Source organism: Amblyraja radiata, chromosome 5 (assembly GCF_010909765.2).
Source record: "Amblyraja radiata isolate CabotCenter1 chromosome 5, sAmbRad1.1.pri, whole genome shotgun sequence".
In the NCBI taxonomy this organism is placed as follows: Eukaryota; Metazoa; Chordata; class Chondrichthyes; order Rajiformes; family Rajidae; genus Amblyraja; species Amblyraja radiata.
Window position 1 is genome coordinate 35834605 of NC_045960.1, and position 26727 is coordinate 35861331.

At 42.7% G+C, this 26727-nt stretch overlaps 1 protein-coding gene across 1 annotated transcript in view; it reads right to left on the bottom strand.

The window, feature by feature from the left end:
- The window catches only part of LOC116973185 (NADP-dependent malic enzyme-like), a 371473-nt gene that overhangs the window by 20557 nt on the left and 324189 nt on the right, over positions 1 to 26727 (bottom strand). The window contains exon 12 of the mRNA XM_033021003.1: positions 19505 to 19678. Within this exon, the coding sequence (XP_032876894.1) occupies positions 19505 to 19678 (174 nt within the window). The remainder of the gene's footprint in view (positions 1 to 19504; positions 19679 to 26727) is intronic.

The window sequence follows — 26727 nt, forward strand, 5'->3', positions numbered from 1 at the left end:
TCAATAAGATACCCTCTCATCCTTCTAAATTCCAGAGTATACAAGCCCAGCCGCTCCAATCTATCAACATATGACAGTCCCGCCATCCCGGGAATTAACCTCGAGAACCTACGCTGCATTCCCTCAATAACAAGAATGTCCTTCCTTAAAGGTAGACAAAAATGCTGGAGAAACTCAGCGGGTGAGGCAGCATCTATGGAGCGAAGGAAATGGGCAAAGTTTTGGGCCAAAACCCTTCTTCAGACTGTAAGAATGTCCTTCCTCAAGTTTGGAGACCAAAACTGCACACAAGACTCCAGGTGTGGTCTCACTCAGGGCCGGATTTACGTATAAGCTAGACAAGCTTAAGCTTAGGGCCTCGAGATCTAGGGGTCATACTCACCTCGCTGCCTCACCGACCATCCGCCCACCGGGACCTCCTACTCTTTGCTCGCTGACCATGGCCACTCCACTGCCCTCCAGCAGCCCCCAGCCATCGCCTTACCTGCAGCCTGGACTCAGCACCGGGCCTGAAGTTTCCACACTGCAGATTCCCACTCCCCTGGGTTTGACTGCGCTGGGTCCTAGTGCCAGTCCCCCCAACCCTGGTAACCTCAGAGGCTGGTCCATTGGGTCTTCCCCATTCCCCTCAAACCATGTGACCCCAGCTCTTCCCCACCCACACTACAGTCCTCATACATCCCCTACCCCGACCACCCACCACCCCTCAACCAGACATCGCCTCGGCCTCAGTCCACTCACCTGCCTTCCTCCGGCCCCAACCCCAATCCCTGCCGCAGGCCCAACACTCCAGAGCTTCAATCGGCGATCCAGGTAAGGCATCGCCCGCTCCGCAGTGAATCCAATATGTATTTTAAAACCAACTGTTTAATGACAACATACAGTAGGATCTAAAAGTGTCACACTGTCACTGTCAGGTAGTCATGGTCTAGTCGTGGGGGTGGGGGATTGGGAGGGGAGGGGGGGGGGGGCTCACAAGTGAAATAGCTTAGGGTCTCTCTTCATCTAAATCCGGCCCTGGTCTCACTAGAGCCCTGTACAACTGCAGGAGGACCTCTTTGCTCCTATACTCAACTCCTCGTGAAATGAAGGTCAACATGCCATTCGCTTTCTTCACTGCCTGCTGTACCTGCATGCCTATTTTCAGTGACTGATGAACCAGGACTCCCAGATCCTGTTGTACTTCCCCTGTTCCCAACTTGGCACCATTTAGATAATAATCTGCCTTCCTGTTTTTGCTACCAAAGTGGATAACCTCACATTTATCCACATCAAACTGCATCTGCTATGCATCGGCCCACTCACCCAACCTGTCCAAGTCACCCTGCATCCTCATAGCATCATCCTCACAGTTCACACTGCCACCCAGCTTTGTGTCATCTGCAAATTTGCTAATGTTACTTTTATTCCCTTCATCCAAATCAATAATATATGTTGTAAATAGCTGCGGTCCCAGCACCGAGCCTTGCGGTACCCCATTAGTCACTGCCTGCCATTCTGAAAGAGCCGCGTTAATTCCTTCCCTTTATTTCCTGTCTGCCAACCAATTTTCTATCCATGTCAGCACCCTACCCCCAATACCATGTGCTCTAATTTTGCCCACTAATCTCCTATGTGGGACCTTATTACATGCTTTCTGAAAGTCCAGATATACCACATCCACTGGCTCTCCCTTGTCCATTATCCTGGTAACATTCTCAAAAAATTCCAGATTAGTCAAGCATGATTTCGCCTTTGTAAATCCATGCTGACTCGGACCGATCCTTCTACTGCTATCCAAATGTGCTGCTATTTCATCTTTTATTATTGACTCCAGCATCTTCCCCACCACCGATGTCAGGTTAACTGGTCTATAATAGTAAGATTAAACGAGAACTTACCAGTTTGAAGTTTGATCTGTATTTTATGAGGAGTTACGATGAGGGATTACGTGAAGAACCCGTCCAGCACGCATGCGCGACATACTTCAAAGCAGCGGTGTGGAATCACAGACAGACACAGTAATTGAAATAAATATAGTAAAGAAAAGGAGAGCTTAGTTACCAGTTTGATCTCTATTATTGAGAGTGGGAGCGGAGAGCATGTAATCCCTCATCGTAACTCCTCATAAAATACAGATCAAACTTCAAACTGGTAAGTTCTCGTTTAATCTTACTATTTTACTTCGAAGTCACGTGAGTGACTACGTGAAGATTTTAAAGCTCTGTGATTTTAAACCGTGTAACAGTTCATACTTCACTCGCTGCCGAAGTCATTTGAGGGAGGAAGTATGTTATCGTAATCAACCATGAATCTGTTTGTAAAACAAAAATGGTGTTATCAACAATAACAAGACAAATGCTCCCCCGGGCTTAAATTATATATTTGCAGATTCTAATGTTATTTCTGCAACCGATACAGGTTCTGCCAGCGGCGTGTTACAAAGTTTGGAAAGTATACTCCCTAGACCACCCCGCTGTAGCCAGGATGTGGTCCATAGGCACGTCCATCCTCTTAGTCACTGACGTGGAAGCTGCCATGGTGGAATAAGATGTATACACGTTAGTATTTACTCCAGCAACTCCCAAGTACCTGCTTGAGCCACTAGAGGTAGTTTAGCTCGTCACCCGACCATGAGGTTTCTTGTGACTGACCCAAAAGGCTTTTTCCTCTCCCTCGGGTATTTCTTATTGTGTCAATGTAGTTCATTAAGTGGGTCATGACACATAACCATGGTTCAGGTGGGTATGCCCGGAATTCCATGACTGGACCTGATGTTCCTGGTCTGCTCTGTTTGGCCAGCCCCTGAATGGAAAATGTGACACGGTCTGGTGTTATAACCATGTTGTCCAATCGCAGTAGATGGAAGAACTGGGTCTTTGTGCTGAGGTAAGGCCGTCAGCATATCCATCTTCAGGGTAGGCTGTTCCAGGGTGAGGGACCTGGCTGGTGATCATCCCCTAAGGTACGTCAGGACTTCACTGACTTCCCAATTTGGGTGTACCGAGTTCTGGGGAATGGGAATTGAATATACCTCTCCTGAATTTGATCACCAGTGGGTGGTACCCTTGCCCTGTTGTCGTGGTGCCTGAGTTGAGTAGGCTGACAGAGTACTTCTGGCCATATTGATGGCGCAGTAGCTGAGTCCTTCATTGTGGTGAAGGCCTGCCAGGAACTCCAGTACAGGTTTTGTTGTAGTTGAATGTGTAGTTCCTGAGTTTGAGCAGTTTCTTCCCAGGTATGTTCCCTAGTGGATATGCGTAGAAAGAAGGGGAGAACATAGAGATTAGTTCCCCCCCCCCACCTCAATACGCGGAAATGTATCCATGCCGCTGCCTTGAGTTGGTTTCATGCGACATACATTGGTACGTGGCGATTCAATTGGAATATAAGGTAATCGATATCTGGTGTCCATATTGCTTTGTAATCTCAGCAAATACTTTTGGTTTAAATGTTCGTTTACAGTATTTAGCTCACCTGATAGGTAAGTTACTGATGGTCAAACATGTTTGACGACATACGGTTACCAATTGTTAAATAAATTGTCACATAATATCGATTTTATTCCGCCCAAGTGGTTTGGTATATGCCACCACTGTGATGTTGTTAATTTATAAACGAACATGCAAAATGGTGCAGTACTGAGCAATATGCTTGCCCAATAGTAAGTAAGTTTTATTTATATAGCACGTTTTAAGTCAACTCGCATTGACACCAAAGTGCTTTACAAAAATAGATAATACGTTTGCATACCATAGAAAAAGGTTAACAAATAAAGAAAATGGACTCAACACATACACATATAGAGTTCTACACAACCGTCCCCACCCCCCCCCCCCCCCCCCCCCCCACAGCAGAACCAAATTTCCACTGTGGGGAAAGGCACCAGAATGTTAAGTCCTCTTCCTCTGAAAACCCCCGAGGTCGGCCCATTTGTGGCCTTGCAGCCAGTCCGATGAATATACTCAATAGAACATACTCAATATTTCTAACTAGGTTTAATGCCCAGTGTCTATAGTGATGACAACTCCAGATTAGTCCATTTGCCACCATATTCTAGGTATGGGATATAGTTTGAACACTAGTATCTCAGCTCATTGGAAAGGTACAATGTTCAGTAGCTGGTAATGCTGCTACTATCCCAATTACTTTTGCCACGTAGTTGATAGGTGGTTAAATGTTACCATAACTGATAGCATTAATGAATACCAGAGAGACAATGTTGTGGATGGGGTCAACGTAGATATCTGGATAATATGACAGAGCCCAGGCTAAAATAAGTTAGTAGCTAATGCAGCTGATATAGCTATTCCAAGGATAGTCTGTCGTTAATATTTAGACATGCCATGACGAAATGTTCCTTAAGTGTCAGGGCTGGTTTGAAATTCTGGAATAGCTTCGGCTCATATAAGCCAATTCAATAATAATTCAACTCAAATCAAGTCAAGTCAAGTTTATTTGTCACATACACATGCGAGATGTGCAGTGAATGAAAAGTGGCAATGCTCGCCATGGTTGCCCCATCCAGGTAAATTGTGGTATATCCGAAATCTTATATAAAAGGGTACTGAATAGTATGCATCTTTAAGTCGATGTCTACCATAAAGTATCCTTGGAATCCATGGTAGTAGTTACAAATTCCATAAGTGGGTATACCTGGTGAAATACTCAAGTGGTTAATCAATGATGGTGCGACATTCACCATCTTGGGGTTTTTCGGTACCAAAGGCTCATATGAGATTTCTTATGACCCCTGGTATATCTTTCCCAGTTGCTAGACCCTCATGTTTCTTAGTGGGAGGGTAGACCTTTTGGGGTGCAAGCTGAACTGGTGGCAAGATATTAATTCTATTCCCCTTGAATATTTTTTGGTATATAACTACCAAGAGTGATAGCTTCCCAACAGGTGTGATTCCCCCCCTCTCTGTTAGTACAAACCCTTCACCTTTATGTGATGGTAGGAACCATACTTATCTGTCTTCACTGTTGTTTGGTGGTGTGTTCATTTCTTTGGTTTCTGGTTCCTTGTCTGTAGAGATGGTGTTGTTGGGGGTGGTGCATTTTCCATGGGGCCCGCTCTGGACCCTGGCCTGAAAGGGCTTACTGGGGGTTGGCATGCGGGCCCCGAGCTTTCACCAGTACTCTTAAGTAGACGCCTACTGGTGGACGCGTAGAGGCACTGCTGTCTGGTTTTGTGTGGTGCTCATTCCAGGCCCTGCCCTCTTGATGCCAAATTTATGGATACTTCGTCCAGTTTCTTAGGCTTGGTTTGATAACTTAGACAGATAGCAGGATCTGTGGTTGTGAGGTCGGCGTTCTCACAGTCCTGTAAATTTTTTTAAGTTGAGGGCTGGTTTTATAACTTCCTGAGAAGTTGCGGAGCATCTGTGAACAGTAAGGTCAGGTGTTTTGCCATACTACCCTGCCCCTCTGGAATGAGCATGTGAAAATGATAGCCGACGTCAGGGATATCAAATGCAATTTAAGATATTTGGGTTTTTTTTAAAAGCTATGCTCAATGTACCCCTTAATAACGGTGGGCACTTTGAGTAAATGCAATTTAGGGGAGGCGTGATGAAACCAGCGCCTCATGACTACCTGTCTTGGGAGAGGTTTTGAAAAGAACAGATAGTAAACTGGCCGTCAGTTGAGACTGAAAAGGCCATCTCGCTAGTGGTGGAGCCACATAGCGGCCACACCCAGCAGCTCTTCCTGATCCTGTACCTCAAGCATACTCCCAATATTCTTCAGCCAGTGACCCCTCTTCTTGACCAGCCCAGCCCTGGTCGCCATCGATCCCTCGACAAGGGAGATGGCCAGTGCTGTAGGCACTGGAGTGGGAGTGTTATGCTCCTTTGGCGGACTTGCCCCAGCTCCTGAGGCAAGTCTCGCTGGAGTTTTTGGCTCCATGACCTTACTCTGGCTTGGAGAACAGACACTTACTTGTTCTCGTTTGAAGTGCCGATTCCATCTTCTGTGTCTGTCTCCAGCCCGAGGTTTGGTTGCTGGCTTTGCTGATAGAGGCTGTCTGCCGTTTTCGGGCGGCATTTCAGCGGTTCTCGGGCGGCGAGTCTCCTTGTCGGGAGATGCAGGTGTTACTGGATTTCCCTCCAGTCCGCTGCTGTTGGTCAGACAGCTGTTTAGCGGACTGGGCATCGGCGCAGTACCCGTGTCTGTGGACCGCAGCGTGTGCGGTCCCGTTGCCGCCTCTCCCCCCTCCACTGACGGGACGTTCCTTCCCTGGAGTCGAACGGGGGCCGCTTCCCTCTGTGCTGCTTTGCTGTTTCCAGTTCCCCTGGAGCAACAAAGAGAGGCAAAGTCGCGAGTTTAACCTGTAGGTAAGTACTTACTTAACGGTCCGTTCCTTCAGGCTTGTAACGGGAGCGCCTGTACTCCCGTTCGTCGCTGTTGCACTGCGTGAACGCAACGTCGCGCATGCGTGCTGGACGGGTTCTTCACGTAGTCACTCACGTGACTTCGAAGTAAAATTCCCTGTTTTCTCTCTGCCACCCTTCTTAAAGAGTGGGATAACATTAGCATTTTTAACACAATCAGGCAGACAATCTTGTGTTTAAAAAAAAGTAATTTCTCTTCTTAGCTTATACCAATTGCTTTAAATCTATGACTTCTCGCCCTGACTGTATTCTGACTATAACAGGTCACCCTGTTATAGGAAAGATGTTGTTAAGGAGGAAAGGGTGCAGAGAAGATTTATGAGGATGTTGCCAGAACTCGAGGGCCTGAGCCATAGGGGGACGTTGAGCAGACTTGGACGTTATTTCTTGGAGTGCAGGGGTGATCTTATAAAGGTTTATAAGATTACAAGAGGAATAGATGGAGTAAATGCACAGAGTATTTTACCCAGAATAGGGGAATCAAGAACCAGAGGATATATGTTTAAAGTGAGGGGGGATAGATTTAATAGGAACTTGAGGGGGAACTCTTTTTACACAGAGCGGAAGGTATATGGAACGAGCTGCCAGAGGATGTAGTTGCAGGAGGTACGATAACAATGTTTATAAGACACTTGAACAGGTACAGTGCATGGATAGGACAGGTTTAGAGGGATATGAGCCAAACGCAGGCAGATGGGACTAATGAAGATGGGGCACGTTGGTTAGTGTGGACAAGTTGGGCCGAAGGACCTGTTTCCATACTTTATGAATCTATGACTTCTCGTCAACAGGTTCCTGATAATTGAAAGACATCCTTCCAATCTATTCTATCTACAGTATCCCCTTGATAGTTTTGCACACCTCAACCAAAGCTTCCCTCACTCTCCTGCGATTCAAAGGAAGGAGTCCGATGTTCTTTCAATCTTTCCTCTTACTCAAGATCATTTTGGCAAAATCTTTGAAACTCCTCTGTGTCGTCAAATACAAACCACAACCTTTCTAAAATGGATCAAAAGTATACACTGCCCTATATCTGAAGCCAAACTTCGGACGTTCAGGAGCTCCTGTAGCACGTCCTAATAACAGTGGCAGAAGACCAAGCTCTGTTTTAACTTCTGCCCATCTCGTCTTTGGACCAAGATTTTTGATTTTTCAATTTAATTTTCCTCAACAGATACAAATCTCTTATGAAAATTCTCTTCAGCAATTAATCACTTTATGAAAAAGCTGCCGCACAAGATCACCGCTGATCACAAGATGTTTGATGGAAATGCCTTCAGCTTTTTGTATCCTAGAAGAATAACTTAGCCAGTTTCCCATGACATAATCCAGCTCTTGTTTAAACAAACCCAATGCCTGAACTTGAACCATTCTCACCAGTAACCCAGCCCTGCTGTGAGCAGCTCCTTTCAAAAGAAAGTTTCCAGTCTCCAACTTGGAACTTACTATTGACAAAATTGTGAATGTGTTCTCCCTCCATAGGGAAGATAGGTGGGCTTACAGACCATGGCCGTTGATTTATTTTAACTGGACACAAAACCATGGGAAATACACGCACATTTCCAAGAAACTCTCCCTGTGGATAAAGCACCCTTTCAGACCTCAGAAAATGTAGTCAGATCTCTCTGACAATATGAATTGGTTAATCAACATCTTGTTATTGAAACCAGTACAACACACTACAAAGCAGAATAATATAAAGGGGAAAAGGTTGCACTATCCATTAATAACTCCCATGTGATGACAGTTATGATTACAAAGCATAAACTCTTGGCCCAATCAGATATATAACTTGATGCAATAATATCATATCTTTCCAAACTAAACAAAATTTAGAGATCCCATGACACTGACAGTAGGTTATGAAAGAAATATCAATGCTGGCTGAGTCAGCCCAAATTTGTTTTATGTTTTACAATGCTGACAATTCATCCAACGCTCAGTCCATAACTAAATTCCCTTGTCTTTTAAAAGACCTTGAACTAGTCTTTTAAAAGACGGAGGTAGTCAAAAGTGCTGGAGAAACTCAGCGGGTGCAGCAGCATCTATGGAGCGAAGGAAATAGGCAACGTCTCGGGCCGAAACCCTTCTTAAAAGACGGCACGGGCGACACAATGGCGTAGCAGTACAGCTACTGCCTTACAGCGCCAGAGACCCGGGTTCGATCCTGACTATGGGTGCTGTCTGTATGGAGTTTGTACGCTCTACCCGTGACCTGTGTGGGTTTTCTCTGAGATCTTGTTTCCTCCCACAATACATAGACGTACAGATTTGTCCCTCGTTTGTGTAGGGTAGTGTTAATGTGTGGGGATCGCTGGTCAGCAGGGACTCAGTGGGCCGAAGGGCCTGTTTCAGCCCTGTATCTCTAAACTAAACTAAACTAGTTAGACTCTTAAATAAGAAGTGGTGACATATACTGGAAAAATGCATTTATATTTAACAAGGGGATAATTACACAGCTGGGAATAGATAGACTGGTCAGCTTAATTCCAGTGGTAGAAAAACTACAGAAAGAGGGAACAGAAATCTGGAAATCAAAAGTAGGATGAAAACAGTTGCTATGGATTTTAAAGGAAAATTCTGCTTACCTGATCGTTTGATTTTACTTTTGAGGTGATAGTTAATGTTAGTGCAATAATGCCATTTATACAAATTTTTAAAGTCATTTGATAAGGTGCAGATGGATGACTACAAATAAACTTGGAACCAAAGTCAAGGAATTGCTTGCCAGTTTCATGTCAACTAGTTTAGATTGGGAGTTGGCTGGCTATTCACAGAAGAAGGTTGTACAAGGATTAATGCCAGCACCACCAAAGTTCACAATTTACATCAACAATTTTGCCCACAGAATCACAACTGCAATTTGTGAATGCTCAGGCAATACTAAATTGGAGGATAGGGTTGGAAGTTGTGTCAATCTGTGATGGGGAGGGCTGCAATGAAATAGCTTTATAAGATTTACTGACTGAACAAAGGAAACTTAATATGGATGAATGCAAGAATGCACACTGTAATAGGAAAAGAAAGGTGGTCATATGTTAGTTGGAAGGTGCACATATGGGTGCAGTAGAAGAACAAAGGGATCTTGGGAGTATAAAACACTGATTACTATATATGTCATGTCACGGGTCAGTGAAACCCTTGAAAAATTAACCATTGAGTTTTGTTTCTATTGGGAAAGAGTTGAAAAGTTGAGCATTTATGCCAAACCTGCACTGAACTTTGGTGAGGCAACAGAACATAGGTTGCCGTATTATAAAAGGACAATTGAAGCACCAGAGAAAGTGCAGGGAATATTTAAGGATGGTATAAGAAACGTAAAGGTTTACATATATTAGAAACATGTGGACAGACCAGATACCTCTTGGGAAAACATGTGGGAGATGATCTGACAGAGGTCTTTAGAATTAGTAAGGTTTTAGTAGAGTGCATGTACAGATTTTAAAAATGTTTCTATATGGGAAGAGCATAAATGGAGACTCATTTCTTTTTTTACAATACAATCAATACAATCAGTTTTATTCGTCACATTGCACATAAAGTGCAAATGAAATGAATTTGTCAGCAGCGGTACAATGATAAAGAACACACAATACACAATAAACATTTAACACAAACATCCACCACAGCATTCATCACTGTGGTGGAAGGCACAAAATTTGGCCAGTCCTCCTCCATTTCCCCCCGACCAGAGTCCAGAGTCAGTCCAGGATCGGCTCTTCCCACCGGAGACCGCGGCTTTAGATTGTTGTAGGCCGCAGTCCGGCGGTCGAAGATTTAAAGTCCCCGCCGCAGCCAGAAACACCGCAGACCGCAGGGCCGGCGGTCGAAGCTCCCCTCTAGGGGTGATGATAAGTCCACGCCGGGTCCGCGGTAGAAGTTGGCCGCGGGCCGGCGGTGAAAGCTCCTTCTTCTCCCGGGTCCCCCACGAGGGATACCGGGTTGCGGACGCCGCGCCAGCTGAAACTCTGCAGACCGCGGCTTCAGGCTGCCCGCTGCCGCGGGCCAGCGAAACGGAGCGCTCCCCTCCCCCTCCGCCGAGAGTCCATGCTGCGCCCGCCGCTGAAGCCCCGGGCGCGTCTCCGGGAAAGGCCGCCCGATCCTCGTTGTTAGGCCACGGGGGAGGCGACCTGGAAAAAGTCGCCTCTCCATGGAGGAGGCGACCGAAACGGGTTCCCCCTCACCTCCCCACACCACCCCCCACACAAAACACACAAAGAAACACATTTCCATTTATGATTCTCAGAGGACTCTTAAACCAGAGTTGGTTTAAGAGAATGATTCCAGGAATGATATGCGTGTTTGATGGCACTGGGCCTCTAATCGCTGCAGTTTAGAAGGATTAGGGGAGACCTCTTGAAACTTACCGAGTAGTGAAAGGCCCGGATAGAGTGAATGTAGAGAGGATGTCTCCACGAGTGGATAGAGTCTAGGACCAGAGGGCACAGCCTCAGAATAAAAGGACATATCTTTGGAAAGGAAATGGGAAGGAATTACTTTAGTCAGAGGGTGGTGAATCTGTGGAATTCATTGCCACACACGGCTGTGGAGGCCAAGTCATTGGGTATTTTTAAGGTGGAGATTGACAGATTCTTGATTAATACGGGTGTCAGCAGTTATGGGGAGAAGGCAGGAGAATGGGGTCGAGAGGGAATGATACATCAGACATGATTGATTGGCAGAGTAGGCTTAAATGGCCAAATGGCCTAATTCTGCTCCTGTGATCATATGAATTTATGAACTAAGACACCTAATTTGACAGAGATGTAAATTCATTAAAGGGCCTGTCCCACCAGCACGCGGCGAGCGCGACCTAACGTGGTCGCTTGAGCCGTACAGCCTCGCGGGGCCGGTCCCACTTCGATCGCTGGAGCCGTATGGAGTTGTGCGGGGCTGGTCCCGACATCGCGCGGGGCTCCGAAAAACTGACACTGTCCAAAGATTCCGCGCGGCAATGGCCTGTCGGACCGCAGCCGCATTGAGGCCGTAAGCAGCGTCTTGACGCCGTACCCAGTGTCTTGACAGCGTATGCCTAGCGCGTGGCGTTGCGTGAAGAAGTAACCGTCCGACGCCGTGAGACGTCCAAATTCAGTCGGCCCACCTCCTGCCCAGCAGATTGGTGAGTATGATGTCGGGACCAGCCCCGCACAACTCCAGAGGGCTCCGCGGTTGGAAGTGGGACCGGCCCCGTGAGGCCGTACGGCTCAAGCCATCACGTTTGGTCGCGCTAGACGCATGCAATCACATGCTGGTGGGACTGGCCCTTTCGTGATGAGAAAAAACTTGCTATTGCAGGGAGAGATTAAAGATCTAGATCCTTTCAAGGGAGACTGGACAAGTCTTTTGCAAGGGAAGGTTATATTGGATGTAATTTACTACCACCAGGAAGGTATGTATTTAACTATTGATTTAGAAACATTAACATTGACCTGATCATTAGTTTTGCTCAAATGAATCACACTGAATACACGTTGGAGATTAAATATTGCATTAAATATTGAATTCTAGAGCTACTAGATGTTGGTTTCAGTTCTCGAGTCCAACTCTGTACAATACAATATACAATATTTTATTCCATGTCGTTTGAACCTCAGCGAGGCTCAAACGAAACTGTGTCCACAGCCATACAAACAAAGACAATTCCTACAAGACATACAAACAATTCAATTCACACAAACATCCATCACAGTGAATCTCCTCCTCACTGTGATGGAAGGCAAAGTCTTTTCTCTCCCCTGCACCATTTCTCTCCCAATATCAAAGCCCCAGGCGGGCGATGGTAAGTCACACGGCCATTTAAAGCCGCGCAGGACGATGTACGGCCCTGCTCCAGGCCCAGAAGTCACAAAGTTGGAGCCCCCGGTGGGCGCTGGAATGTTCAGCGGCCATTAAAGCCGCGCAGGACGATGTACGGCCCTGCTCCGGGTCGTTCCAACCCCGTGACACAGGCGGGAGAAGTCGCGTTGCGGGAGCTCCGAAAAGCGGTCTCCCACCCGGACCCGCGAGCTCCCGATATCACAGTCCACCGGACCTGCGGCTGGAGCTGGAGCCTCCGAGCTCCGGAGTCGGGCCGCAGCAGCGAGCCACCACCACTCCCCACGCTCCGAGGCCGGCCAGCCCCACGATGGTAAGTCCGCAGGCTCCGCAACTGGAGCTCCCAGGTCGTTCCGGTTGGAGGCTGCTCCACGGTGCTAGGCCTCAACGACAACGCAGACCCGACAAGAAAAAGGTCGGGTCTCCCGTGCAGGGAAGAGATTTTTTAAAGTTTCCCCCTCCCCCCGCCGCCCCCCACATATACACAGTTAAAAACAGTATTTAAAAAAAACACGTACAACTACATTTAACTAGACAAAAAATAAAAAAAATGATGAAGAGCTGAAGAACGCTCAGTGGGAAATAAAGCTGCACATCTGCAGAAATACTCAGTCAATAAGTGCTGATTAAATGTATTCATCTTCAAGATTACAAATCATACTAAGAGTCAGCAAGCTCTAACGAACAAAACCTAAAGCAACTTTTAGCAGGCTCACTTTCATATTATATTTTCACAGCATTTTCTTTCCTTTTTAAAGTCATGCTAATTATTCCTTACTTCCTCTCCTTGCCACTCTCCTGCCATTCCTGCTTGTAATCTGCAATGTACCTGTTTTCCAATCTCATCCTTCCTCCCCTATCCAAATAACAACCCCATGATCTCCTCTTTCTCCTTTGAATAATACCGACGAAAAGGCAACCACCTCATGGTAAATGGTGTTATCTAAAATAAATGTTACTCTATAACGAGCCTAAATACCTACAGAGTGCCAATCCCACTGCTGTTGCAAATGGATGAATACTGGAACTCAACGGTTTACTGAAGGTGGGAATTACTAACCTTCTGTCGATCCCCATCCAGGGTATACAGCTGTTATGCACTGCTTTTATGGCTCAGCAAAATCCAAATTAGCTCAGTGCGTCCCTACCAGGGCTGATGGCGGAGGGAAATAGGATGGTGGCATTTAAGAGGCTTTTAATTTTCATACTGATGATTTGAATGACAAGGGTGCAAAAGAATTTTTAACTATTTTAGACACATTTGACCTGTCTCAACATGTGAAAGAGGCTACTCATTGTAATGGGCACACCCTTGACTTGATTATCACAAAGGGTCTCATTGTTTCTGATATTTTCGTGACTGATCCTTCATTGTCTGACCACTTCTGTGTTTTCTTTAATATATCTTTTATTTCCGACATACAGACAAAATCAAATACTGTCAAAAAACGGTATATAAATGAACATTCTAATGTACTCTTTAAAAATGCCATCTCCCTCTTACCACCTCTAAACCCATGTTCTGCTGATGATCTTGTAGATAACTTTAACTCCAAAATTGTGAAAGTTATAGATGTCATTGCACCTGTTACGGTTAAAACGATTTCTGGTAAGCAAAAGGCACCCTGGAGAAAAGCTGCTTTTGTAACAGCCCAGAAAAGAGAATGCCGGAAAGCTGAGCGCATCTGGCGGAAAACAAAACTTCATATTCACCATGACATCTATAAAGAGAGCCTCCGTGCCTACAATTTAGACTTAAAAAGTGCTAGAGAAACATTTTTCTCCAATATCATTAACAACAACACTAATAAGGCAAAAACCCTATTTGCAACTGTTGACAGACTGACCAACCCCCCAACACAATTACCACCTGAACTCCATTCCACGCAGAAATGCAATGAGTTTGCATTATTCTATACAGATAAAATTGAAGGCATCAGACGTGCCATCAATATCACCGCTTCAAACAAAAATGTTGGATCACCACCCTGTTTAGGCAAAGGTAACGTGGCAATGATGACATGCTTTAATGTCATAGACTCTAAAACTCTTGTGGAAACGGTGACACAACTAAGGCCATCCACCTGCTGCCTTGATGCTTTACCTACCAACTTCTTTAAGAATGTTTTTGACTGCCTAGCAATAGACATACTGCAAATAGTTAACAGCTCTCTTCAATCAGGCAATTTCCCAAAAGCCTTGAAAACTGCAGTTATTAAACCTCTTTTAAAAAAGCGGAGCCTAGATGCCTCTATTATTAACAACTATAGACCAATTTCAAACCTATCTTTCATAAGTAAAATCATTGAGAAAGTTGTCCTCCAGCAACTTAATCAATTCCTGGCTTCAACTGGCTGCTACGACAACTTCCAGTCAGGATTTCGACCTCTTCATAGCACCGAGACCGCTCTTATTAAAGTTGTAAACGACATCCGTCTTAACACAGACTCTGGCAAAGTTTCAATATTAATGCTATTAGATCTCAGTGCTGCATTCGACACTGTTGATCACTCAATACTTTTGGACAGGTTGGAAAAATGGGTGGGGCTCTCAGGCACAGTCTTAAGTTGGTTCAGGTCATATTTACAAGATAGGAACTATTTTGTTTCCATTGGAGACTTTGTATCAGAACCAACCAACGTGACGTGTGGAGTACCGCAAGGTTCGATCTTAGGGCCCTCTTTATTCAACATCTACATGCTCCCACTAGGGCAAATCATGCGATATAATAATATTGACCACCACTGCTATGCCGATGACACTCAAATCTATGTAGCGCTATCACCAAATGATTATCGCCCCATAGATCTGTTGTGCCAGTGCATTGAGCAAGTCAAAGACTGGATGTGCCAAAATTTTCTCCAACTAAATAAGGACAAAACGGAGATAATTGTTTTTGGTGCTAAAAAAGAAAGGCTTAAAGTAACCCAACACCTTCACTCTCTGTCCCTGAAAACTTCAAACAAAGCCAGAAATCTTGGGGTCATTATGGATTCAGATTTAAATTTCGACAGTCACATCAAATCAGTAACAAAATCGGCCTACTATCACCTCAAAAACATAGCAAGATTAAGAGGACTCATGTCAGCTCAAGATTTAGAAAAACTTGTACATGCCTTTATTAATAGTAGGCTAGATTATTGCAACGGTCTCCTTGCAGGTCTTCCAAAAAAAACTGTCAGGCAGCTACAGCTTGTTCAGAACGCTGTTGCTAGAGTTCTAACAAAGACCAAAAAATTTGAGCATATTACACCAATTCTTAAATCCTTACATTGGCTCCCTGTATGTCAGAGAATTGATTTTAAAATCCTGCTGCTCACCTATAAATCACTACATGGTTTAGGGCCAAAGTATATCACTGACATGCTTCCACTATATAAGCCTTCTAGACCGCTAAGATCTTCTGAAACCAATCTGCTAGTGATTCCCAGAGTAAATACAAAACATGGGAAAGCAGGATTTAGTTACTATGCAACAAATAGCTGGAATAAACTTCCTGAAGATTTAAGACTTGCCTCAACTTTGACCACTTTTAAAACAAGACTGAAAACTTTTATGTTTACTTTAGCTTTCAGCTAAATCTTAACTACATTGCACTTTTAACTTTTGCACTTTTTATAATGCATTTTTAATTTTGTTTTTCTTTTCTTTTAGTTCTTCTATTTTATTTTATTTTATTATTTCATTTATTGTATGACATGTTTTTATGTGAAGCACTTTGAGTCTGCCTCGTGTATGAAATGTGCTATATAAATAAAGTTGCCTTGCCTTGCCTTGCCTTGCCTTTTAGATCGGCTCATGGAGATGGAGGAAATGGATATGGGTCATGTGCACATAAAGGAGCTTTAACTTGGCATCATATTCGGCATGGATATGGTGGACCAAAGGGCATATTCCTGTAACCATTCCCTGTTCTATGTTCTACATGTGGACCTATGGAGCCAGTCTTGTTGATGATAAAATGTCAAACACCAAAATGGACACTTCACACCAACCATCACATTTGGCATACAAGATGCCTGTTTCAGCTAATTCAGCTCGTAGAAAAGTCTATTTTACTCAATTTCAAATTTGTTTAGGCCTCAGATAAAATTGGTAAATCTCATAGAATCTCCAGCCCCTCAGGTGTGCACCTTTTGTGCTCAATTCAGTTCCAGCATCAAATTTCTCCTTTCCATTACAGATGTTAGATCCAATCCAAACAAGCGTGCAAGATATCCCATGACATCAGGATGTTTATAGCTCCTGTCACTAAATTATTGGAAAGAATTAAGAACCTAAACGTATGTATTCACTGACATAACCCCTTAGGGTTGTTCCAATCTATTCTCAAATGGCCATCCTTCTGTGCATTGATCTTTCGTTCTTCCCTGTCCACCCTGTTATTATGCCTTCATCTGTTGTGCTCCCCTTCTCTCTGGGAAATCAAAGGATAGGAATGTTGTTGAACGCCAAATCTAAGACAATGGAAATTGGGCAATCCGTTCCTAATTGTATTCCCAGTTGCTTCACTGCTGAGGAGTGTCAGATGATGTTGTGCTAACATAATTTAAAAAACACAGGCATCACTTGGGAAGGAGCAGTAAATTGAAGTCTTTCCCACCAGTCTCAGAATATTCACATTGCCTGTTTGGCAGGGAATACAGGCACCCTTCTATCAGGTTCAAGGTCTGGAAATATTGAACTCACTGCCCTTAAAAATAATGTACTACTTGCAATTATCAGGGGAAATGTTCAAATTATTTATTGTGGAACTGCACAACAATGTATTATTTATGTTGAATTAGCTCAATGCTTATCTTGGCTTTATGTGAAGCAATTCAGTTGTTGCAATATATAATATCTGTACACAGTCGCAGTAAAAGAGGAGATTAACGACTTTAACATGTAACTTAAAAAAGTTAGCAATTTATGGGTTACATTATTTCATTTGATTTAATACGAACATAATCAAAATTATTTCAACTAAAATCCAATATTTCAAATAGAAAATTAATACTTGTGAAGCTTTTTTATTAAATGTGCTTCTGATCATCACACATATCACAATCTGTTCTGAACAATGCTCATGAATTGTAAACAACTCAGAACACGATAGGGAAACCAGAATGAATTAACAAATGGTCCACATTACAAACTTATCAATCAGATATAATCAACAAGATTGCTTTTTAGACTGAAATAATTTTCCCACATACCATTATTCCGCTTGGAATAAAGCTCTAGGTCAGCCAGAGTTCCAGATCAAGCAGTAAACCAACATATCTTGATGTCATCATGCTAGGATTCAATTGTTTGGAGTAGACTTGGACAATATTATAATTGCTAAATCATCGATATGTGTAAATTGTCATGACAGAAGAAAAAAAATGGAAATGCTGCACTTTTTAAAGATGAGCACACAGAATAATTGAGAAAGCCAGACATGAATTCCAAAGGCATTGGCCCAGCTTTTGCTATATTTGTTTGTGCTACATTCTGCAATAAGCTGCAGCTCACAAATTTCAAAAAAACCCATGCCGTTCATACCTGGCACACTGACAGCTTCCCTATTAATTTCATGGGTGTCATTGTTAAGAGTGGTTACGTTTTTGTTTCATATTTCAAAGTGTCATTGTTCAAAGCAAGAATCTCATTGTTCTGATTCATATCTGGTACATATGGCAAGTAAACACTCTGGTTCTTGGGTTGGGTATGGCTGCGAGGCAACAAGGCAAATGTTAGATACTGTGGGTTCTTTTACATTGTTTGTGACTAATACTGTACTTAATTTCTAAGTATTTTAAGGGTATTTTCAAGGTTTCTTGTAGATTTTCTGATTTTTAATTCTTATACTTATGAAACAGTTTGTTTTTTTTAGTTTAGAGATACAGCGCAGAAACTTACCCTTCGGCCTCCCGAGTCCACGCTGACTAGAGATCACCCTGTAGACTAGCACTATTCTACACACAAGGGACAATTTTACAATTACCAAATTACCAAAGCCAATTGACCTACAAACCTGCACGTAATTGGAATGTTGCAAGAAACCCGGGCACCCGGAGAAAACCACGCGGTCACAGGGAGAACGTACAAACTCCATACAGATAGCAGCTATAGTCAGGATCGAACCCGGGTCCATGGTGCTGTAAGGCAGCAACTCTATCGGTACGTCACTTCGCAGCCCTAATATTTTGAAAAGACTTCTAAAGATTAAAAAATAAATAGATTCTGACTATTAAAGAATGAGCTTTTGACTACTGTCTATGGCACGGTCAGATATTGGAACCTAGAGCAAACACAAAGTTCTGGAGGAACTCAGTGGGTCAGTCACCATCTGTGAAGGAAAGGGTAGGTGATGGTTCGGGTTAGAACCCATCTTCAGAAAGTATTTTGGCAGCCATTCTCCAGAAACGTGTTCTTTTTCAACACTCACACTTCCAGTCACATGGCATCATGACCACCCCATCTACCTGCGATGCTACCTTCAAGGAACTATGTACCTGCACGCCTAGGTCCCTCTGTTCTACAACACTTCCCAGAGCCCTACCGTTCACTGTGTAGGGCCTGCCCATGTTAGACTTTAGTTGTGGAAGATCCTGTGAATTTGCAGGCTCTGGTTATCTTCAACTACTTCCAAGTTTTACAGAGAAGCAAACATGCCAAGTGGACATTTTTGTAATTCAGCAGGGAGTGAAGGCCATAAATCCTGGGCCAATATTTCACACTTAAATTAAAGCAACATCTCATTGAGAAAGAATAACATTTTAAAAAGGGGATGTAGTTAAATATTGCATATGTAATAAATGAACAAGTCATCAAATGCATAAGAACCTCTGTAGCTTTGTTATCATGCTCTGTAAGGGTGGCATGGTGGCGCAGCGGTAGAGTTGCTGCCTTACTGCGTCAGAGAACCAGGTTCAATCTGTATGGAAGGTACACAAAATTGCTGGGGAAACTCAGCGGGTGCAGCAGCATCTATGGAGCGAAGGAAATAGACGACGTTTCGGGCCGAAACCCTTCTTCAGACTGATGAACACTCAATCTGTATGGAGTTTGTACGTTCTCCCTGTGACCGCATGACTTTTCTTTGGGTGCTCTGGTTTCCTCACACATCCCAAAGACGTACAGGTTTGTAGGTTAATTGGCTTCCGTAAAATTGTAAAGTTATCCCTAAATAATGCTGATGGACGGGGTGATGGCTGGTCGGCGTGGACTCAGTGGCCCATAGTGCTTGCTTCCACACTGTATCCTTAAAGTGTAAAGTCTTAAAGGCTAAAGGAAAAAAAAATGATGTTAATATAAATAAATGTAAATATTTATAGCATAAATATTACCTCTGCTGCAATAAGGAAAGTCGCTTCATCGATATGTCGCATGCCGCAGGCTATCACTCCAAGTCCAACTCCAGGAAAAACATAGGTGTTGTTACCCTGGCCTGGATATATTACACGCCCATTTGGCATTGTAACTGGGTTAAATGGACTTCCGCTGGCAAATATAGCTTGGCCCTGTAACAACAAGCAGAGCAAGGGGGAAATGTTTCAGAAAATAAACATCAATGACAATCCCACATTTTTCAATACAATCTGAGAAAAACAACAAACTTGAAAAACACGGTGCAAATTAATAATGCTTTCTGACATAAAAGGTCATGTAGAATCCAAGGATTCATTCCTCCGTTGATGGAGGGATACCCCAGGTCACTTGTGCCCTAACCAGAATCCCTCTGCCAAATCGCAGGACAAATTGCTTTGCATGGTCAGACTGTAAGAGGCATGGACAGGTGAGTAGGAAGGATAGAACAGCACCAGGTAGCTTCATATTCTGTGATATGTGATTGCACTGCACAGCCCATCCCATCAGCACGTTGAGAGGCGCGTTAGACATGATCTGCACTTTGTATCAATTCCAAGAGAAGTGCAAGACTCTCCCACCAGTGGAAACATCCTTTCCATTGAGGTCCCCCCTCGACCTTCTTAACTCCAGCGAGTAGAGGCCCAGTGCTGTCAAACGCTCATCATATGCTAACCTCATTCCTGGAACCATTCTTGTAAACCTCCTCACCATTTTTGAGGGGGTTAGCATAAGGTTTGACAGCACTGGACCTCTACTCGCTGGAGTCTAGAAGATTGAGGGGGAACCTCATTGAAACTTAAAGAATAATGAAAGGCACGGATAGAGTGGATGTGGAAAGGATGTTTCCACTGGTGGGAAAGTCTGGGACCAGAGGTCATAGCCTCAGAATTAAAGGGTGCTCTTTTAGAAAGGAGGTGAGGAGGAACTTCTTTAGTCAGAGGGTAGTTAATCTGTGGAACTCATTGCCACAGAGGGCTGTGGAGGCCAAGTCAGTAGATATTTTTCAGGAAAAGATAGACAAATTCTTGATTAGAACGGGTGTCAAGGGTTATGGGGAGAAGGCAGGAAAATTGGATTAGGAGGCAGAGATCAGCCATGATTAAATAGTGGAGTAGACTCGATGGGCCGAATGGCCTAATTCTGCTCCGATAACTTGTGAACTTTTAGGAACCATGCACCCATTGATTGATTGATTGATTCTTTTAATGACCACACAGCCAGGCTGGTGGAATTTGTTATGCCAATGCATCACATAAAAAAAAATATATAAAAATAAAAAAAAATAAAAATAAAAAAAGAATACAAACATTCCCCAAACAACTTACAAGTATCGAAAATAAAATAAATCAATTAAAATTATTGAAATTAACACTAAACATATCCAAGTTAAATGAATTAAAAACATTTAAACTAATCAAATGGAAAGTCTACTGAAAATGAAATCTTTAGAAGCTGGAAATCTAAATTAAAATCAAAAATTTAATGTTTCAAGTCAACGACCTCTCATCTGAAAAAGTGAAGAAACATGAGTGGTGAATCTCTGGAATTCTCCACAAGAAACAGAGCGTGGTGAATCTCTGGAATTCTCTGCCACAGAAGGTAGTTGAGGCCAGTTCATTAGCTATATTTAAGAGGGAGTTAGATGTGGCCCTTGTGGCTAAAGGGATCAGGGGGTATGGAGAGAAGGCAGGTACAGGATACTGAGTTGGATGATCAACCATGATCATATTGAATGGCGGTGCAGGCTCGAAGGGCCGAATGGCCTACTCCTGCACCTATTTTCTATGTTTCTATGTGTCGATGAGTGAATATAATAGAAATAAGGGTGAGATGGGAGAGAACAGAGACAATGCATATGATAGAGAAGAGAGAAAGGTAACTGATGAGTTAACTTATACTTGGGCAATAATGTGGTCACTTGCACCAGAGGAAAATTACTCCTTTGTCTCAACACCATCACAGATAATCCTTCCGGTTTTACCACCCAACTTTTCACAGATATTATTTGACCTGCTGAGTGCACAACATTACCTGCATTTTTTATGTTAAAAAATAGTCCATTGCTGTTTTCCAGTGGTCAATTCTTTCCATTCATGCTTGAGTGCTGGTAAATTAGAGGAAGCCTGTGCAATCCCACTGAACACCATGAGCGGCCCCTTGACATGACACAGGAGACCCAGGGCCATGGTGATTTGGAACAAAAGTCTGCACATCAGCCTCAAGGGCGTCAAACCTCCACAAAATTATATACCTTGTAAGTTCTGGATTTTAATTGTGGAAATTTTAAAATTATACCATAGAAAAGAGACATTCCAGTTGATTTAATCAATTTTGAAAAATGTTTCAATTGGCAGGTCACCAACCAATTCAGTTATCTTAATTGTATTTGTTCTAGATCGAATGGCAACCTTAGAGTTCACAAATGCAATTTGTTTCGTTCAGAGGGCCAACTCCCTTCTCCTTTAATCGTCTCAGATCACGGAAGCACTTTTTGTTCTAATTGACCTCACACCCCATTTACTGTGATCATGTTCATAATGTAAGAGGCCAACACCCTTTTGGCTTCACCGCTCCCAATCCCAAATGTATTTTCTCTCTTAATCATAATTTAATCAATAATTTCCTTCTGTTCCTGTTAATCTGCTCCATCGTTCAGTCATGGCGTCTGCGTGCACCAGCCCATTTACTTGTTTCTTATAAGCTTGTTTAACAAAAATCATCGTCATTTTTATCATTGAATCAAATCAATCATTTAGAGAACAGAATTCCTTATTACTACTCTTCATAAATTTCCGTCAAAGCAACAATCCCATTTTTGCCTCTGGTTCCCTTACTGGCATTAACATCCATTATCCTAGCCCCCCCCCCATGTTAGGTATTCCTTTGATTCCCCTACAAAGAAACACAGGTTGAAACAACTGAGAAGAAACCCAGCTCCCTAGGGCTCATGCTACTCAGTTTGGAAAAATGCAGGCATATTTTCACAGCATTTGTATCCAGGTCATGGAACTGCACATAAAACAACTGTGGTAGCACGGAGACACAAGGAACTTCAGATGCTAGAATCCTGAGGTCCTCCAGCACTTTGAGTTTTAGGCAGTGATTGGGCCTTTTCTGGTTCCAATGGCTTAAGGCAGTGGCTCACAAACAACTTCTTAGGAGCAGTTATGTGTGGGCAATTCTGACCTCGCTAGTGATACATCCCACAATCACCTCTCTAAATAACCTTCGGTTACAGTTTAGTTTACTGTCACATGTACCGAGGTTGCAGAGAAAACCTTTGGTTGCGTGCTAACCACTCAGTGGAAGGACAATACATAATTACAATCGAGCCATTCAAAGTGTACAGATACATGATAAGGGAATAACCTTTAGTGCAAGATAAAGCAAGTAAAGTCCGATCAAAAATAGTCTGAGGATCTCCAACGAGGTAGATCGTAGTTCAGGACTGCTCTCTAGTTGCAGTAGGATGATAACAGCTGGGAACAAACTGTCCCTGAATCTGGAGGTGATCGTTTTCACACTTTGATACCGATGGGAGAGAGGGGAGAACCTGGGTTAGATCCCATCAGGTCCTGGGGATTTATCCATCTTAATGATCTTCAACAGCCTAACACTTACTTCCTCCTTTATTTCAAACTTCCCTTGCATATTAGCATTCTGCACACAGACATTCTTAGATATACATCTCCATAGATGCTGCTTGATCTACTGAGATCTTCCAGTGTTCTGTTTTCTACTTCTCTCTGCCATGTTTCTTAAGTAGTAGACTCCAAATTAACCTGTAAAGTCCAAGAATTAAGTTTTCACTAGAAATTATAACATTTCTGTTTCCCCCTGCAGGATTTATTTTCTAGTGTTAGTGAACAGTGATTGAAAATTATTCTGTCCACTGTCAATAGTTTGATAAAGTATTGCAAGTTATGCAGCTTTTCCTACCAAGTTTACTATAAAGAATTGGACACAAATTGGAACTCTGTCTTTCACCTCCCAAAAGGCAGTCATCAAAACAATAACTTAATGAAAGTACCGAAAGTTACAGCTATAAAACATATTCAAAGATCCATTTTTTTCTGTCTTGCTTGATTGAGTGCAGCTGAAGGTATTAACTTCCTTTATTTTCACTATTTTTATTTTATTTTAACAGTTTCAGGGGAAATGATCCACAGACATCTATAATTTTTATTTACTTATTCTTGACAAAGTGTCAGCAGAATTGGAGGCATACTCTGCCTTCGTTCTGGCAAAAGTGGATTCACTCACTCTGAAGGCCTTAGAGCTGAATTATGTCACAGAGTGCAATGCACAAGTTACAAGCTTGCAATGTTAAGCACCAATGAAAGAAGGACATATTTCCAGCTACCGACAAAAGTGTTTAAATTATCGGAGAATATCAAATATTAAAAGGACCAAAATATGTATTCATCAGTAAGGATAAAGAGTACCCAATGGTAGCATCACCACCAGTTATGGTGATATTTTGTTCTAATGACAAAAAGTGCTTTACAGTTAAGTGCTTTGATAATATACTCTTGGAGGATGATGTTTATGTATCTACTCCTCAATAAGCCATGTTCCATTTGATTCCTTACAGGCAGAATTGTTGAACCACAAAATGGATACCATAATTGGAAAATGTTAAGTTTAATTAAACTGATCCATTAATTCACTTAACACTACTCTGACATCAATCATAGTTTTTTGGTGCAAACCTATCATTGGGGAATGAACCTATAATTTAGGATTACACTTTGTTGACAATGCAGTAATCCCTTAAAGCCCCAGAGGTATAGTGTTTAAATTAGATTTGCAATCAAATCCTATTGTTTAGAGGGGCATAAGATCACTTGAAGTTGTTGACAAAGGCAATGGTTCAGCATTCTTCTACCATTAAAAATAGACAGGCCTGGACTTTGTCGAGTATGTCCAAGGAATGGCTTTCAATGTTTATCTACATCAACGATCAAAAGCTTTGCAGGTTTGTCAGCAGAGATTTCTTGTACTTGAGCATCATGTAACACTGCAGGGAATCTGCTGGCAATTGAGCCGATGATCCAAACAGAAGACTGTTCAAGTCGGGAATAAATTCTCAGACACATTCAGTGAACCAAGCAAATAATCATAGCTAAAGATCATTGTTCAGGAAACATTGCGACATACAGATATGTCAAATGATCAATTTCCCTCCTGGGATAAATAAAATTCCATCGTATCGTATACGACTAGGAAATTAGAAAAAATTAGACAAAAATCTAGTCAACGGAAATTAGAAGAACAAAGATGCCAGAGGACATACAGTAGGTTCAAAGTGAAGTGGAAAAGATTTAATAGGAATCTGAGGGGGTAACTTTTTCACACAAAGAGTGGTGAGTGTATGGAGCAAACTGCCAGATGAGGTAGTTGAGGCTGGGACTATCCCAACGTTTAAGAAACAGTTAGACAGGCACATGGACAGGACAGGTTTGGAGGGATGTGGACCAAGCGCAGGCAGGTGGGACTAGAGTAGCTGGGACATGTTGGCCGGAGTAGGCAAGTTGGGCCGAAGGGCCTGTTTCCACACTGTCTCACTCAATTACTCTAAATAAGTAACTTAATGAAAAGATCTGCAACAGATCTTCTGCAGGGAAAATGACGTAAGACTTTCTTCCAAACTAGAGAGGTGCTTATAAATTTATAAACTTATTTACAATTAAAAATACAGATGCTCTCCACAGTGTTCACTTCAACTTCTTTCATCGACCTTTCATCTGATAAGAACAGGGAATCTCTCTAAATTTACACCATTACCAAGATCTGTACAGATTTCATCAGCAGAGACCAGAATAGCAAAGTCTGTGTTTTAATAGAATATCACAGATACCAGCTTTCGGATTTCATTCAGTCCCACATGTTCTCAGTTTAACCCAATGCATAAGATCACCTGCTTCACCATTATTTGTACAGCAAAATATAGGCAATAAAATCATTAACTAGTTGTAGAAATTAGTTAAGTAATAATCGGTTCCTGGTTCAACTCAGGTAGCAATTCATTGGATGTGAAATTTCCGATAATGCATTTAACTGTAAGTATCTTGTTAAAGCAAAATAATACACATCCCCTTATTTATACCTGGCCTGAAAAGAAATAATAACGCACCTTTGGGTTAAGAACTGGGTGTCAGTGTGCATGTAGAATTGGCCTTTTTCTGACGTTACCAAGGGGGATCCCATATGTAAGAAATAAGAAGGGGCCGAAGAGAGACCCTCATAAGGACACCATTGCAGGTAATCTGCGTGTGATTGCTGCTTCTCTAACGCTTCACTGACTTTCAGTTGGATATGATCATACTCATCTGGTTATCTAACTAGTTATACATTAAGAGTTATGGCGGAAGCTTGGACATTGATAGGAAATGGTGAAATGGGGTGATAGTTGAAAAGGATACATGGATGAAGGGTTGGAATTTGTTGATTAACTCAGATCTGAATAATAATGGCAATAGTATCTTTGGGAAGCACAATATTACACAGTAAACATACCTCAACAAATAAGGGGGTCAGAAATGGTCTAGTGGACAAGATGAGATCTCACTCCTATTCTCTAACCCCACTAAACTGGTGCAATATTTGTTCAATATTCGATCATACAATAAGCATCTCTGCTTATTGTTATTAATAATGGCCCTCTCTTGGTCACTCAGGGACAGTCAAGATATTAGGAGAGGGGGAGTGGGGAGAGAGCTGGAGACCCAGGCATTTGGTTCGGGGATTAGGCACAGGAAGATAAGTAACAAAGAACATAGAAAATAGGTGCATGAGTAGGCCATTCGGTCCTTCGAGCCAGAACAGCCATTCAATATGATCATGACTGATCATCCAAAATCAGTACCCCATTCCTGCTGTCTCCCCATATCCCTTGATTCCGTTAGCCCTAAGAGCTATATCTAACTCTCTTTTGAAAACATCCTGTGAATTGGCCTCCACTGCCTTCTGTGGCAGAGAATTCCACAGATTCACAACTCTCTGGGTGAAAAAGTTGAAAAAGGTTTTCCTCATACAACTCTCTGGGTTAAAAAGTTTTTCCTCATGTCATTTCTAATCTTAATGACAAATGTATTAACAAGACCCTGTTACGTTTTGCAGGAGGAGAGATTTGGGGAAGTGAGAGAGATGTTCGAGAAGTCAGTTTGTGGTCGACAAAGGTTAAGACCCAATGTGATCC